Source organism: Quercus lobata, chromosome 12 (genome assembly GCF_001633185.2).
Source record: "Quercus lobata isolate SW786 chromosome 12, ValleyOak3.0 Primary Assembly, whole genome shotgun sequence".
Lineage (NCBI taxonomy): Eukaryota > Viridiplantae > Streptophyta > Magnoliopsida > Fagales > Fagaceae > Quercus > Quercus lobata.
The window spans coordinates 18,730,455-18,744,126 of NC_044915.1; the positions used below are offsets into that span (position 1 = coordinate 18,730,455).

Here is a 13,672-nt window from a genome sequence, read left to right on the forward strand (position 1 = left end):
GATGTCTAGGCCCCACTGTGCAAATGGCCAAGGGCTGGACAGCGGGTTAAGGTTTCTGCCAGGCTGGTGTATATTCGGGGCGAACCTTTGACACTGGTCACACTTTTTTACATATTCCTGCGCCTCTTTCTGCATGCTCGGCCACCAGTAACCTTGCGTTATGGCCCTATGGGACAGGGACCTACCCCCCGTATGACTTCCGTAAATTCTTTCGTGTAATTCCTCCAGGATGAGTTCAGTAACATCTGGGTGCACACACAGCAAGTACGGCCCAGAAAATGAGCGCCTGTACAGTTTGGAGTCCTCGGATAACTAGAATTGAGAAGCTTTCTTTCTAATCTTGTCGACCTCGTTCTTATCATCTAGTAAGACGTCATGTTTTAAGAATAGCACTAGAGGATCCATCCAGCTAGGTCCAACCCTGACATTGTGGACCCGTATTGAGTTGGCCCTCGCCGTCGTTGGGCGGTAGAGATCTTCTACTAGAATAACCCGAGGAAGTGGCTGAGCAGAGGAGGTGGCGAGCGTTGCAAGAGAATCAGCATGGGTGTTCCTGCTCTTGGACACGTGCACCAGATTGAAGTGATAGAAATAGGTCTGCAGGCGCTTAACTTGGACGAGGTACTCTTGCATTCTTTCATCCTTCACCTCCAACTCCTCGTTTACTTGTCCCACAACGAGTCTTGAATCCGAGAACATGTTCACGGATTTTCGCCCAGTTTCTGGATCATTGACATCCCTTCCAATAGTGCCTCATACTCTGCTTTGTTATTCGTGGCCGAGAAACCAAGCCTCAACGATTTTTCGAAGGTAATCCCTCCGGGGGAGACTAGAACGAGCCCCACCCTTGAGCCCCTTTGGTTGGCTCCGCCATCGATGTGTGCTTTCCACCAACTGGGCTCTTGCTAAGAGATTGCGCTGATCAGTTTCCCGTCAGGGCTTAGTGTCCCTTCTATTACTTCTGGTATGGGCTCCGCAAATTCAGCTACTAGATCCGCTAGGACCTAACCCTTCACAGCGGTGCGAGGCATGAACCTAATGTCGAAGGCGCCCAGAATCGTCCCCCATTTTGCAATTCTGCCCGTATAGTCGGCGCTCCGGAGTATGGTCCTCAGGGGGAGTTGGGTTAGTACAACTACAGTATGTGCCTGGAAATAGTGGGGGAGCTTTCGCGTGGCTTGTACAATTGCCAAGAAGGCCTTTTCGAAGGGGAGGTAACGGATCTCTGCCTCGTGCAATGATATGCTTACGTAGTAGACGGGCTGTTGCGTGCCATTGTCTTCTCGGATCAGCACTAAGCTCACTACATGAGAGGCTACAGCAATGTAGGCGAACAGCATCTCGTCGGCCTCAGGACTGGACATAATTGGTGGTCGGGCGAGGTATTCCTTAAGCTGCTGGAAAGCTAAAGCACACTCTTCAGTCCATTCGAAGCCTTTCCACTTGTTCAATAGGAGGAAAAAAGGCCTGCATCTGTCTGCTGAGCGGGAAATGAAACGGTTTAGAGTGGCAATCATGCTGGTGAGTTTTTGGACCTCTTTGGGGTTCCAAGGAGGCTGCAGGCTATGGATAGCTCTACTTTGGTCAGAGTTAACTTCGATGCCTTTGTGGGTCACCATGTAACCTAAGAATTTCCCTGATCCCACCCCAAATGAACACTTGGATGCGTTTAGGCTTAGCCTGTACTTTCTTAGAATTCGAAAGATATCGCCAAGGTCTCTGACGTGGTTGGTCACCAATTTGCTTTTTACCACCATATCGTCTATATAAACTTTGATGCTCTTATCCATCTGCTGTTCAAACATCCTGGTCATCATTCTTTGGTAGGTTGACCCGGCATTCTTCAAGCCAAAGGGCATCACTTTATAATGATAATTTCCGACGGGGGTGACAAAAGTCGTTTTTTCTTGGTCCTCGGCGGCCAGGGGTATCTGATGGTAGCCTTGGAAGGCGTCCAAAAAACTCATTCAGGGTTGTTCGACGGTCGAATCCACCAATCGTTCTATCCACGGTATGGGAAAAGGATCCTTTAGGCAGGTCTTATTTAGGTCCGTGAAATCTACGCAGACCCGCCATTTCACATTCTTCTTTTCTACCATAACTGTGTTGGCTAACCATTCAGGGTAGAAAACCTCCTTGATAGCCCCTGCTTTCTTCAGTTTTGTGACCTCCTCTGTCACGGCGTCTGCATGCTCTTTCGATGGTCGTCGAGGAGGCTGCTTCTTAGGCGTTACGGTAGGGCTAACATTAAGGTGATGGAAAATGAAATTTGGGTTAACCTCAGGGGCCTCGTAGGCGTCCCAGGTAAATACGTCCACATTCTGTTTAAGAAAATCGATCAGTATCACCTTCTCTTGGGGCGGTAATTCTGAGCTGACCTGAAAAAACCTCTCTAGGTCTAATCCGAAAAGTACTTTCTCCAGATCCTCGCAACTCACCTCCATGGTGGGTCCTCCACTACCCGGGGCTGGGACTGAGGTCGTTAATTACTATAAGCCGTTCTTGGCTGAGGTGGAGGGCTCACTGTTTGGTCGTCGTGAGATTGCTGACACTATGCATTGCCGAGCCATCACCTGGTTCCCTATTATTTCTTTCACTCGACCTCCTGACGGATACTTCACTTTTTGGTGTAAGGTTGATGACACAGCCCCTAGTGCATGAAGCCACGGTCGGGCCACGATGGCTGTGTAGGGGGAGTATGCATCTACCACAATGATGTCCACTTCCACCACGTCTGAGTCTGTTTGTATAGGCAGCCTAATCATGCCCTTTGGGGTGACGGTTTTTCCTTCAAAACTGACCAAAGGGGAGTCGTATGCCGACAGGTCCTCTGGCTTCAGGTTCAATCCTTTATACAAGTCAGGATACATTACTTCCATGGCGCTGCCTTGGTCAACTAGCACCCTCTTCACGTCATAACCCCCAATTCTGAGCGTGACGACTAGGACGTCGTCGTGGGGTTGAAAGGGTTCCCAATTTGTCCTCATCCGAGAATCCGATTAAGGGCGTGGCCATCGCTCTGGCCCTTTTGGATTCCCTGTCGTCAGCTTCAAGCGGGAGCCTGCCCACTGACATTACTCTGAGAGGATTAGATCCGGTCCTTCCAAATGCGGCGAGAATGACATTTATTGTGCTAATGGGTGGCCTCAATGTGCTTTGCCTGGTTTCGATGTTTGATTGTTCCTGCCATCCCACAGGGTGATGTAATAGATGCCTTAACTTCCCCTCTCAGACAAGCCGGTCCAAGTGGTTTTTCAGATTCCTGCAATCATCGGTGATGTGACCCGGCTCTTAGTGGTACGCGCAATACAGATTCTGGTTACGTTTCGAGGGGTCACCTGCCATCCTGCTTGGCCATTGAAAGAACGGTTCACTCTTTACCTTCTCTAGGATCTTGTGTAATGGTTCTCGGCCTGTTACTGCTGTTAAAGCGGTCCGACCTGAAGTCCCTCCTCTCCTGACGGACAACCTTTGCTTTGCCCTTCCCCGTCTGCTGGTCCTCCTCGACCCTTTTGTACTTCTCAATTCTGTCCATGAGTTGGTGCACACTAGTGACCGGCTTCCCAGTCAGGGACTTTCTTAAACCATGCTTTGTCGGCAAGCCCCTCTTGAATGTGCTGATGACAACGTCATCGTAGTTTCCCTCTATCTCATTATACATTTCCCAGTACCTGTCTGAATAGGCCTTCAGTGTCTCTCCTTCTCGTATGGACAGGGATAGGAGGGAATCTAGGGGCCGAGGGACTCTGCTGCTGGTAATGAAGCGAGAACCAAAAGCCTGTGTCAGCTGCTTAAAGGAATTTATGGAATTTGGCTTAAGGCCATCAAACCATCTCATCGCCATAGGTCCCAAGCTGGACGGAAACACCTTGCACATCAACGTCTCGTCCTTGGAATGCACGGCCATCCTCTGATTAAACTAACTTACATGCTTTACTGGGTCTGTCCGACCATTGTATATGGCAAAGGTTGGTTGATGGAACCGCCGAGGAAGCTCTGCTCCCTCTATTCTACGCGTGAAAGGCGACTGGGAGATGCGGTCCAGGGCTTTACTCATGGCATCGTTGGCCAGGCCTTGGTAAGATGGGCTTTTGTGGCCGCGTTTAAGAGGCTGCTCTTCCTCATAGGAAAAAGTCTCGCTTGGAGGGGTTCTTGATCTCTGCCTGTATTCATAGTCCTCCTCATTACTAGTGTCCGAGCCGGGTGAAGGACGCTTTCACTGCGCTCGGCGCAGCTTCTTCTTCAAGTCATCGATTCGATCGTTTTGCTTATGGGATGCGTGACCTTTCCCCTTCGAGCGACTTCTGCCCGTGTGGGAGGTGTTCACACTGCCCTCTCACTGCTTATCTTGATCTTTCCCCCGTTCGAGATTCAAAAAGTTGTCTTGCCATTGGGAGTCTGCGTGTCCGGTTTGGCGCGGACCTGATCCTTCCATTTCTAACGGTTTCACTTGTCGAAACACAAGTTCTTCCCACAAACGGCGCCAATTGTAGGGGCAATTTTTGGGGCCCAAGCCCAGCAGGTAAGTGATCCTGACCCAAAAGAGCCCTAGACAATGAATTTGTAGAGAGTGGGTTACAAAACTAGGCCTTAACGAAGGGTATGTTAGCTAATTTTGGGCCATGCAGCGATTTGAACGTAAGAATACCTCCTTTATGTCTACTAGATGTTCAGTCCGAGGAAGCGTATGGGTGCACTTTTGTTCCTGATTAAAGGCTATAGTCTCTCTCTCTCTCTCTCTCTCTCTCTCTCTCTCTCTCTCTCTCTCTCTCCTCTTCTTTCTCCTTTTTTCCTATCCTTTCTTCATGGGAATGCCCTTCTCTTATATAGCCTCCTTAAAGTAATAAGAGCCTTACAATTGTTGATCATCTGGACCTTCACTTGAGTGACTGTCCCATCGGACATCCACCCTATCTTTTTGTGAGTTGCAGTGGCCAAGGTAACACTGTTCGCCTGTCTTCTCCACATTAATGCGGCCAGAAAAGTAGCTTCTTTGTATTTAATGCGGCAGTTGTGGTCTCCCCCTGGACATCTTATACTCTCTTCCTTCTCCTGGCTCTGTGAGGCTCATCCTTACTACCAATATTCGTTTGGAGTGATTCCTCATTATGGATAGAGTGCATGTTGGGCCCATATTTGGTACGTCCGAGGAGATATTCCTCCTCGAACGTCTTTTTAAATAAGTTTGGACTTATCAGAGTTGGGCTGGAAGTCTTTTTGGTGCCCCATTTTCTCCTCGATTGTGGCTGGACTTTGTATGGGGCCCAAGGCCCATTGTTTGACTTGGGAATTTTATCCTTACAACTATTATTATTATTATTAATTTGAACATTAGAACAATATCACCACAAATTAGAGTAAATTTATAACGAAATAATCATGAGCATAATACCAAACAAACACAAACTATATGAGAAGAATTTACAGTTTGAGTTTTATTTAGGAAGAGGGGCAAAAAATTAAATAACAAAATTTTATAATATATTTTTTAAAATTTGAAAATATATTAAATATATGTGGGTCGGGTCAGATTAGGCGGGTTGTAAATCTCATAACCTGAACTCAACCTAACCCACTAAAAAAAAAAAATTCATGACCCAACCTAACCCATCAACTCTTAAAAACTGACCCAACCTAGTGGGTTGAGCTGGTTCAGGTCAATTTTGGCGGGTTCACTGCATACCCCTACTCAAAATCGTCCCAAACCCCCAAGGCCAAATTTGTTGAGTTGATCGGTTTGTTAAATGCTCCTAACTTGAATAGGAAATTATCGATATTTTTTTTTTTGTAATTTCAAATGAAATAAAGTCCAAATTCAAAATCAATGGCAAAAATTAAGGAAGACAATTGTGTTGAGAAGAAATGTTATTTTGAAAATAATAATAATAATAGGTCAATGTTGGTTAATGACTTGTTAAGAGAGAGAGAGAGAGAGAGAGAGAGAGAGAGTACCATTAGCAAAAACAATTTGTGGTAAGAAGTTTTTTGTGATGGTCGTAGTTCATTGAATATGTAATATTAAAAAAAAAAAAAAAAACGTGTGTTTTGCTATTTAAAAGGGGAAAGAAAATTTAGTTGGGCTTATTTTCCATTAACTACATAAAATTTTTGTGATAGTCGTAGTCCATTAAATATGTGATATTCTTAAAAATGTGTATTTTAATATTTAAAAGTGGAAATTTTTTGTTGGGCTTATTTTCCATTAACTTCATAAAACCTTTTTTTTTTTTTTTTTTTTTTTTTTTTTCATTTACTTGCCTATTCATTGTGTTTGTTGTTTGATACCCCAAAAATGTTAAAAACTATTTCAGCCGAAACAAACAAAGCAGATCTGTACAAGCTATTACCCATGCAAACTTAAACGACAAATGCCTAAATACTCCTAGGCATGACCTAGGAAGCACATATACATACATAAATATATATATATATATATATATATATATGAACTTTATAGGAAGCAGGGTTAAGTGTATATGAAGTTTATGATACCTTTGGATCTATATATAGGGACATTACACGCAATAAACAAAACTACCCCAAAATTCTTTAAGAATAATAATAATAATAATACAGTAACATATCCTTCTTTGTGTTTTCGTAAGCGTGGCTTCACCCAAAGTATACTATTTTCAACAATATGCAGCGCCCAATATTGCTTAACTTTGAGGAACATCCCCCAACTTCGATTCACAGTGCACTTTGTGGACAATGACCAGAAAAACTGTGAGCATCACATAAAATGGAACCACCACTACCCTCGATAGTGGAAAACTAGTTGACATCATTTCATGCAAAAACTTAACACTCACTTTAATATACAAACACTAATAACACCACTGTATATATATATATATATATATATATATATATATCATGCTCCTATTCCAGTATATAGCAAACTTGCTCATATATAAATAAAATAACCATTAATTATTTGTACTAATAATACTTGTTCTCATATACCAACAATTAATTCATATACTGAAAAGAATTCATCAATATGAGTTTATACAATTGAAAAAATATAAATATAAAATAGAGAACTAAATATTCTCGATCTCTAAGCTAGGCCAGATGCAAACTCAGCTATTTTCCAGGTGTGAACATCCTCGACCACCTTTGTCTCAATATTTCCAATGTAGTGAAAGTGCTCTCCGGTGGGTGCATTATTTGCATCATCATCATCATCATCATCATCATAATTAGCCTCCTTCGTCTCCTCTTTTGGCAAAATCTCATTTTGGCAGCATCTCATTATTGCTTCCAATAATAACACTAGAGAAGCCATACATATATGTATAATGAAGGGAGACTTGTGATCTTCATGAAGCTTAGCTCCTCATATATAGCAACATCTTGATTCTTAATCCACCCTTTCTCAATTATTGAAAAAATTCCAACCAAATATGTGCCTCTTGTTTTCTTTATATTAAAAAAAAAAAAAAAGTTCTTTTTCTAGGGCAATTACGAATATACCCGCTTACAATTTCTTGACAATAGCCAATAGGAGTAGATGGAAAATGTTGGGAATTTGGTAGTGCTTTTTTGGCTGAGTATGACTTTGATAAATGAATTCAGTAGGCGATTATATATGTCTAAAATAAGGTCGAGGAAATAATGGGCATAATTGGAATATGGAAAAAGAGAAAGGAGTAGCTACTTCATGCAGCATTTATTTTCGTCTTAAGAATTTATTGTTATATTTTTTTAACGTGAATTTCTTTCATACAATCCTGGCCATGGAAGTTTATTTGTTAGAAGTTGGCCAACTAGCAGCTAGCTAGCTTCTTTTACATAATTACAGAAGTCAATGAGCGTTGGACAACCTCAGGACTCGTGTGGGGGGAGAAAATAAGAAGCATGTTTCTATTCAACTTTATATTATATAATATAATAGGTAAGTTTCTCTTACTTTAATCTAATCGGAAAAGTTTTCCTATGACGTAATAAGGGATTTAGAATTGAATCTCACCTCTACTAAATTATAACAAATACATTAGGTTTTTTTGTTTTAGTAATTAAAAAAAATAGTGATAGTCGAATTAATGATACCTCAGGTTCAAATCCTAATAAAGAGACTAGACTTACATCTTGTCATCCTTCTTGTTTATTATGAGATTCTTGACAATACTTTTACAACATTCTTTCTGATTGGTATCAACTATATACAGCTAAATTCGATCATCAAATTAATTTATGTCAACTTAATATCTAAAATCAACAGGCAGCATTTGTGGGCACTGAATTATATCCAGAGAAAATGTGAATCTACTTCCATTTATTTACACTTTATGCTGATAAGATCAGTCATGATAATACATAAAAAGAGACGTGGTCATTTAGATTCTCAAATAATAATGCAAATTCAGAAAACCTGCCCAAAGACGAAAGTATCTTAATTAATTAAATAGCCTAAATTAAGCTTGTTTGATTAATTTTCGAGTCTTCATCATATATATATATATATATATATATTATTTTTCATACCTAACATTAATTATTCAAAGGACTCTCTCTCAAGAAACCTTCAATTAAGCAGCTGATAGAACAACCGTGACTTATTTCTTTGTCCTGGTTGGTGAAACTGAATGTAGGCAAGTTTCCCAATCTTTTTTTTAGTAAGGAGAGCTTTTCATCCTCTAATATAATAGTATCTAGAGTATGCTGCTTTAGGTGATTGTAAGTTAGTGGGACACGAGAAAGTAGAAACTATCATGTCGATCATACCCTGTAGTCATATTTGTAGCTATAAATGTCAGCGTCAAGTGGACCTAAATTTGTGAACATAATTGGTCAAATGATCATGACCCAAGACCAATTTCTAGATCAACATTGGAACTAAGACATTGGTATCGTGTAATTTTCCTAGGTATACCTAATTAATTCAATGATCAAGGCAACAACACGTGCGTGCGACAAGAATAATTCGGATAGGGACACAATTAAGTTGGTCCACTTAAAAATACCACATTAATTGTAGATCATACTTCTTGCTAGGTAACGAATATCGAAATGTTTCTTCTACTTACTTGCAGGTAGGCAATCTACAAGTGCATATCGTACTATTGAAATAGAAAAAATCAATGAACACAGACATGTAGGCCAACCCTTGGGCTAGGAGGAGAAATTTAATAAAGAATTTCAATTTCTACATCATAAATAATATAGTTATTTTCCACTCATCTAAAGTAAACTCTTATATATATATATATAGTTTCCACATAGCTGTGACACTGACTCGGCTAAAACTATACACATCACTTCCTACTAACATTCAAACCAATCGATACAATAATTAAAATAAAATTAATAATAGGAAAGTGCTTGAAGCAAAAAAAAAAAAAAAAAAAATCCCCCACATGATTGAAGTAGGGTCATTATTTAGCTTCAAACGTGACCTATAATACAACCTTTTTTTTTTTTTTCCTTTTTTGGTTCCTAATTCTCTGTCCTATGATCAATGGTACAAGAATGTATTAGTTCCAATTCGATCAGTGAGTTTTATCACCAATATTATTATGAATCTTGAAAAGGTCGAGACGAGAATCTCCCAATCGGAGAGAGTAAGCAGCTTTCTTGTATTGGTCCCAAGTGAAGGGCTTATAGAGACTTGGTTTCTGAGGTGAGACAAACTCTGGGAGAGGATAGATCCATGAGTTAAGGGGTGGAGCCCCAAAGTACACCATGGACATTCTTGGCTTCATTGAGTTTGCCAATGCTCTATGTCTTGCGCTCACAAACCTCCCATTTGTCAAAACCTTCAATTCATTGCCAATAATAATATAGAAATAAGTTAGCAAATACTATGTCTATGCTACTCTAGGCATTTGGAAGAAAATCAAACAGTAAGGTCCATTTGGTACGCAAATTCAAATACATGTTTTCAGTTTTTAAATAATATTACATGTATTTTTACATATTTTTTTACCCACACTTATTTTTAAAAAAACTGAAAATTATTGTTTAAACATATGTATCAAACGAGCCTTAAAATGCTTTGACTCATTATATAATATATATGTAAATAAACAATATATATGGTACTCAAAATGGGTCTCGAATTCAAATGAATTTATCAATCTTGTATGTATATATGAAATTAAGAACGTATCTCACTTTTAAAAGTAAAAAGTTACTTTGACTTTTATTGTAATATTTTTTTAAAAAAAAATTTGGAAAATATAAAATCAATATCATTATTGGTCCACCAAATTTTTAATATTTTTAGAGTCATGGTTATAGTGTACGTTTTCTGCCTTGGAAATCATTGTGAAACCCGTTGAAATATTTTCAGAGAGATATGACTACAAAACCCACAGCAAAATCACCAACCTGTAAGGCATCACCGACGATCACATAGAATTCAGTGGGGTCAGGAGGAACTGGGACCCACAACCCATCATGCAAAGATACTTGAAGCCCCCCTACGTCGTTTGATTGCAAGATGGTCAAGATCTGAGGGTCAGAATGTTCACCAAATCCTATCCTATTATTTGTACACTGATGCTGAAAAAGTTTGGGTGTTGGGTCCCAATCATTGATGTCTTTCACTTGAGGATAGTGATTGAGCCTAAGAAGTGAGTCACTATGAACGTCTCTGATGAGCTTACTGAGGATGCACTTGTCTTGGACCCATAGGCCTTCAGCCACAAGATCAAGAATCTCACACGCTACTTCCTTAACCGCTTGTATGTAATCATTCACAACACAACTGTAAAGATAAAAGCAAAAATTATTTTACTCAGATAAAAGTCCTAAAAAAAAAAAAATTTGCCTAAGAGACTCTCTTTTTGGTATTAAAATAAAATTTACATTCACTTCAATCCTAAATGTAAGTAAGGAGTTAGAACGATGAGGCGGAATGCAAGTACAAAAAGAGGAAATGTGATTTTAACACTAAGACACGTTACAAATTATACTAAAATATTATGGTTATTTTTAAGAGAATGTGAAGTTAAAAAAAAAAAACACACGTGGAGGTGTTTAAGTCTGGTTCTTGATATGATTGTATAGTTATTGATTTGTTTCTGACTTTTTATTTTATTGAGTACATAATTTGTTTTCTTCATACAAGTTATAATATCATCACCGGCCAGTACCAGGCCTGCCGGGGAAGTGGGAGTCACAGTTCTAAATGGGGGTCCAATTAATGCAAGCATGCTTAGCACAACTACTAGTAACATTATTTGTCTTCTTTTCTCTACGAAACTATTAACATTATTTGTCTTTCTCTCTTCGGAATGGAAGCACTTATATATATATATATTAAAGACTTAGAGAGTGTCACTTTTCACGTGGCATGCTTCATCGAAAGATAAAAATCCATGGAACATTAATAATTCTTGGATTTTACTTACTTCAAAAGCTTATGTTAAAAAAAAAAGCATTTGAAAAACATGGTGGAAATGCAAACCCATTGAGTAAAAGTTGATCCTTTGTTACCCCTATCTATGTTGAGCCCCTCCCTAAGGTTTAGACTTAGACACAAATGAATGTGTCATTATTGAAAAAACAAAAGGCATGCCCATGCATTTTACAAATAGTGGCTGACAGATATAAAGGAAAGCTTTTCACTTTATTTATTTACTTTCAAGTTGAAATAATGAAAGAATTAGGAGGCTATCAATCGGGTCTTCTTCCTCATTTGTTGGGATTGCCCTGTTTGCTATTTGTCGAATTTTGGATTTTCTGTGTTAGGCAAATGGCAACAACTAGCCTAGGTTTAGGCCAATAGGTAAAATATCGCACGCTTGGCTCTATTTATTTATGGGAAATAACCTTAGATGTTAGGACCCATTATTCAAGAAAAGTACACTGTACACTATATATTTCTATATACTCAACTACTTTATGAAGTACAAGGATGATACTATTTTTTTATATTTCTTTTTCACATCTTTTTTGAGAAACCACCCTCGAAACAGAGGGGTCTTTTTCACATCTATATTAAGAAGATAAGTTATAATTGATATATAATAAACTAGTAAAACTTATAACTGTATGCAAAATTAATCGTGATTTCAACTACTACTTCAAAAATCTTGAAGAATATTTCAAAGGTTGTGTTTTCAAACATTAAGAAAGGCGTACAAGTAATTTTTAAGGGGCTACAAGACCTCTTTTATTTTTTATTTTTATAAAGATACAAGATCTCGTCAATTCAACTTAAGTGTTCGTTTGTTTGGTAGTAATTTATTTTTTGTAGCTTATTTGCATAGTATTTGTCAAAAACCTGATTTTTTATTATAAAAAAAAAAAAAAATCTGAGACAGCAAAAAACTAATAGCAAACAAGCAAAAGCCAAAGGTTCTCCTATACAAAACAATTTAAAGAAGGCATATCACTAAAACTTTAGAAAAAATACAGCATATAAAATAACTGTAACTTATACTGTATTACTTAATTAATCCTTTTCTTCTTTTTTTTCATAAAAGGAAATATGTCCTTTTCTAGGATACCAAGCACTATCCCCACCATTTCATCTGAAAAATTACAGGCCAGGTGGCATATGTGTGTGTATATATATATATATATATATATATGTCCGAGTGTTACTATTTATATTGGGCATTAAAAAACTCAAAGAAAATGAATCAAGCAGGCTACAATCCTAGCATGAAACCCGCGAACCTGTTGGACACAAAAGAAACAGAAAACAGAAGCTTTGTTCTCTTTCCCCTATCCATATCACTGTATATTTATTTTAATCGATGACCATTGTTACATTAAATGAATACGTAAATTCAACGTTCAAATTAAATTATATCCAAAAGCTGAAAACGATAGAAGGATAAGATAGCAATGAGATGAGGTATTACCTGAATTTTGTAGGGTCATTGGAGATAGCTTGTGATCTTTCAGAAATGGACAGAGAGTTTGTGTGAAGGAGAAGGTATTCGAGCTCACCCATATCGCCATTGGGGCCAATGCTTTTGCAGCCATAACCAAAAGGACTAGCTGGCCCAGCTCGTTGCTTCTCTGTGGTTGTTCTGCCAAAAAACTCAGACCCTTCCTCTTCCATCCTTGCTATTATCTCCTTTGACACACCATGGTTAACAACTTTGAAGAAACCATATTCTTCACAGGCTTTCACTATTAACTTAGATAACATTGACCTATTCAAAGAAAGATCAATGGTTGGAATCCCTACTGCCTTTGTTTTCTTAGTTCTTATTGGGGTCGGAGAAGGTACAACCATATTGCTTTTTTGGCAAATATAAAAAAAAAGGTAAGAATAGCTAGCTAGTAAGACTTTGAGTTTGAACTGAGGACTTTGAACTTTGGAGGTATGGTCATGGTTGAGTTGGTGCTCTTATATACACGAGTGAGAGAGAGATAGAGAGAGAGAGAGAGAGAAGGGGGGGCTGCTATATATGATTATAATAATTGGTATATGACTCTTATGTAAATAAAAAATTAAAGAAAGTATCGTGATTTTAGGAGAAGTGGACTTGTATAGCATACATGATGGTCCAACATTAATTAATGAATTGTTGTTTTTCTAACTTTTTTTATTTTTTATTTTCATGATCTTGTATTGTATATATATATAGTTGTATATATAAGAAGTTCTAAAACAAGCAACCCTTTTACACATCATATCCACCACGCCCTTATGGTGCGTGTGGTTGTGGAAGTGTTAGAATGTAATGTCTAAATGTGAGAGAGA

General features: G+C 38.7%; 2 protein-coding genes across 2 annotated transcripts; both read right to left on the reverse strand.

The window, feature by feature from the left end:
- Nucleotides 1–3,370: 3,370 nt before the first annotated feature.
- LOC115970340 lies at nucleotides 3,371–4,057 on the reverse strand. Its single transcript, XM_031089987.1, has 2 exons — nucleotides 3,929–4,057; nucleotides 3,371–3,787 (listed from the first exon to the last, which is right to left on the reverse strand). Exons 1-2 carry the CDS (start codon nucleotides 4,055–4,057, stop codon nucleotides 3,371–3,373), a joined length of 546 nt encoding a protein of 181 aa, XP_030945847.1.
- Nucleotides 4,058–9,272: 5,215 nt separating this feature from the next.
- LOC115970975 (gibberellin 2-beta-dioxygenase 2) lies at nucleotides 9,273–13,353 on the reverse strand. Its single transcript, XM_031090619.1, has 3 exons — nucleotides 12,822–13,353; nucleotides 10,336–10,714; nucleotides 9,273–9,761 (listed from the first exon to the last, which is right to left on the reverse strand). The coding sequence occupies exons 1-3, from the start codon at nucleotides 13,199–13,201 to the stop codon at nucleotides 9,495–9,497; spliced, it is 1,026 nt and encodes a 341-aa protein (XP_030946479.1). The 5' UTR covers nucleotides 13,202–13,353; the 3' UTR covers nucleotides 9,273–9,494.
- Nucleotides 13,354–13,672: the final 319 nt, after the last annotated feature.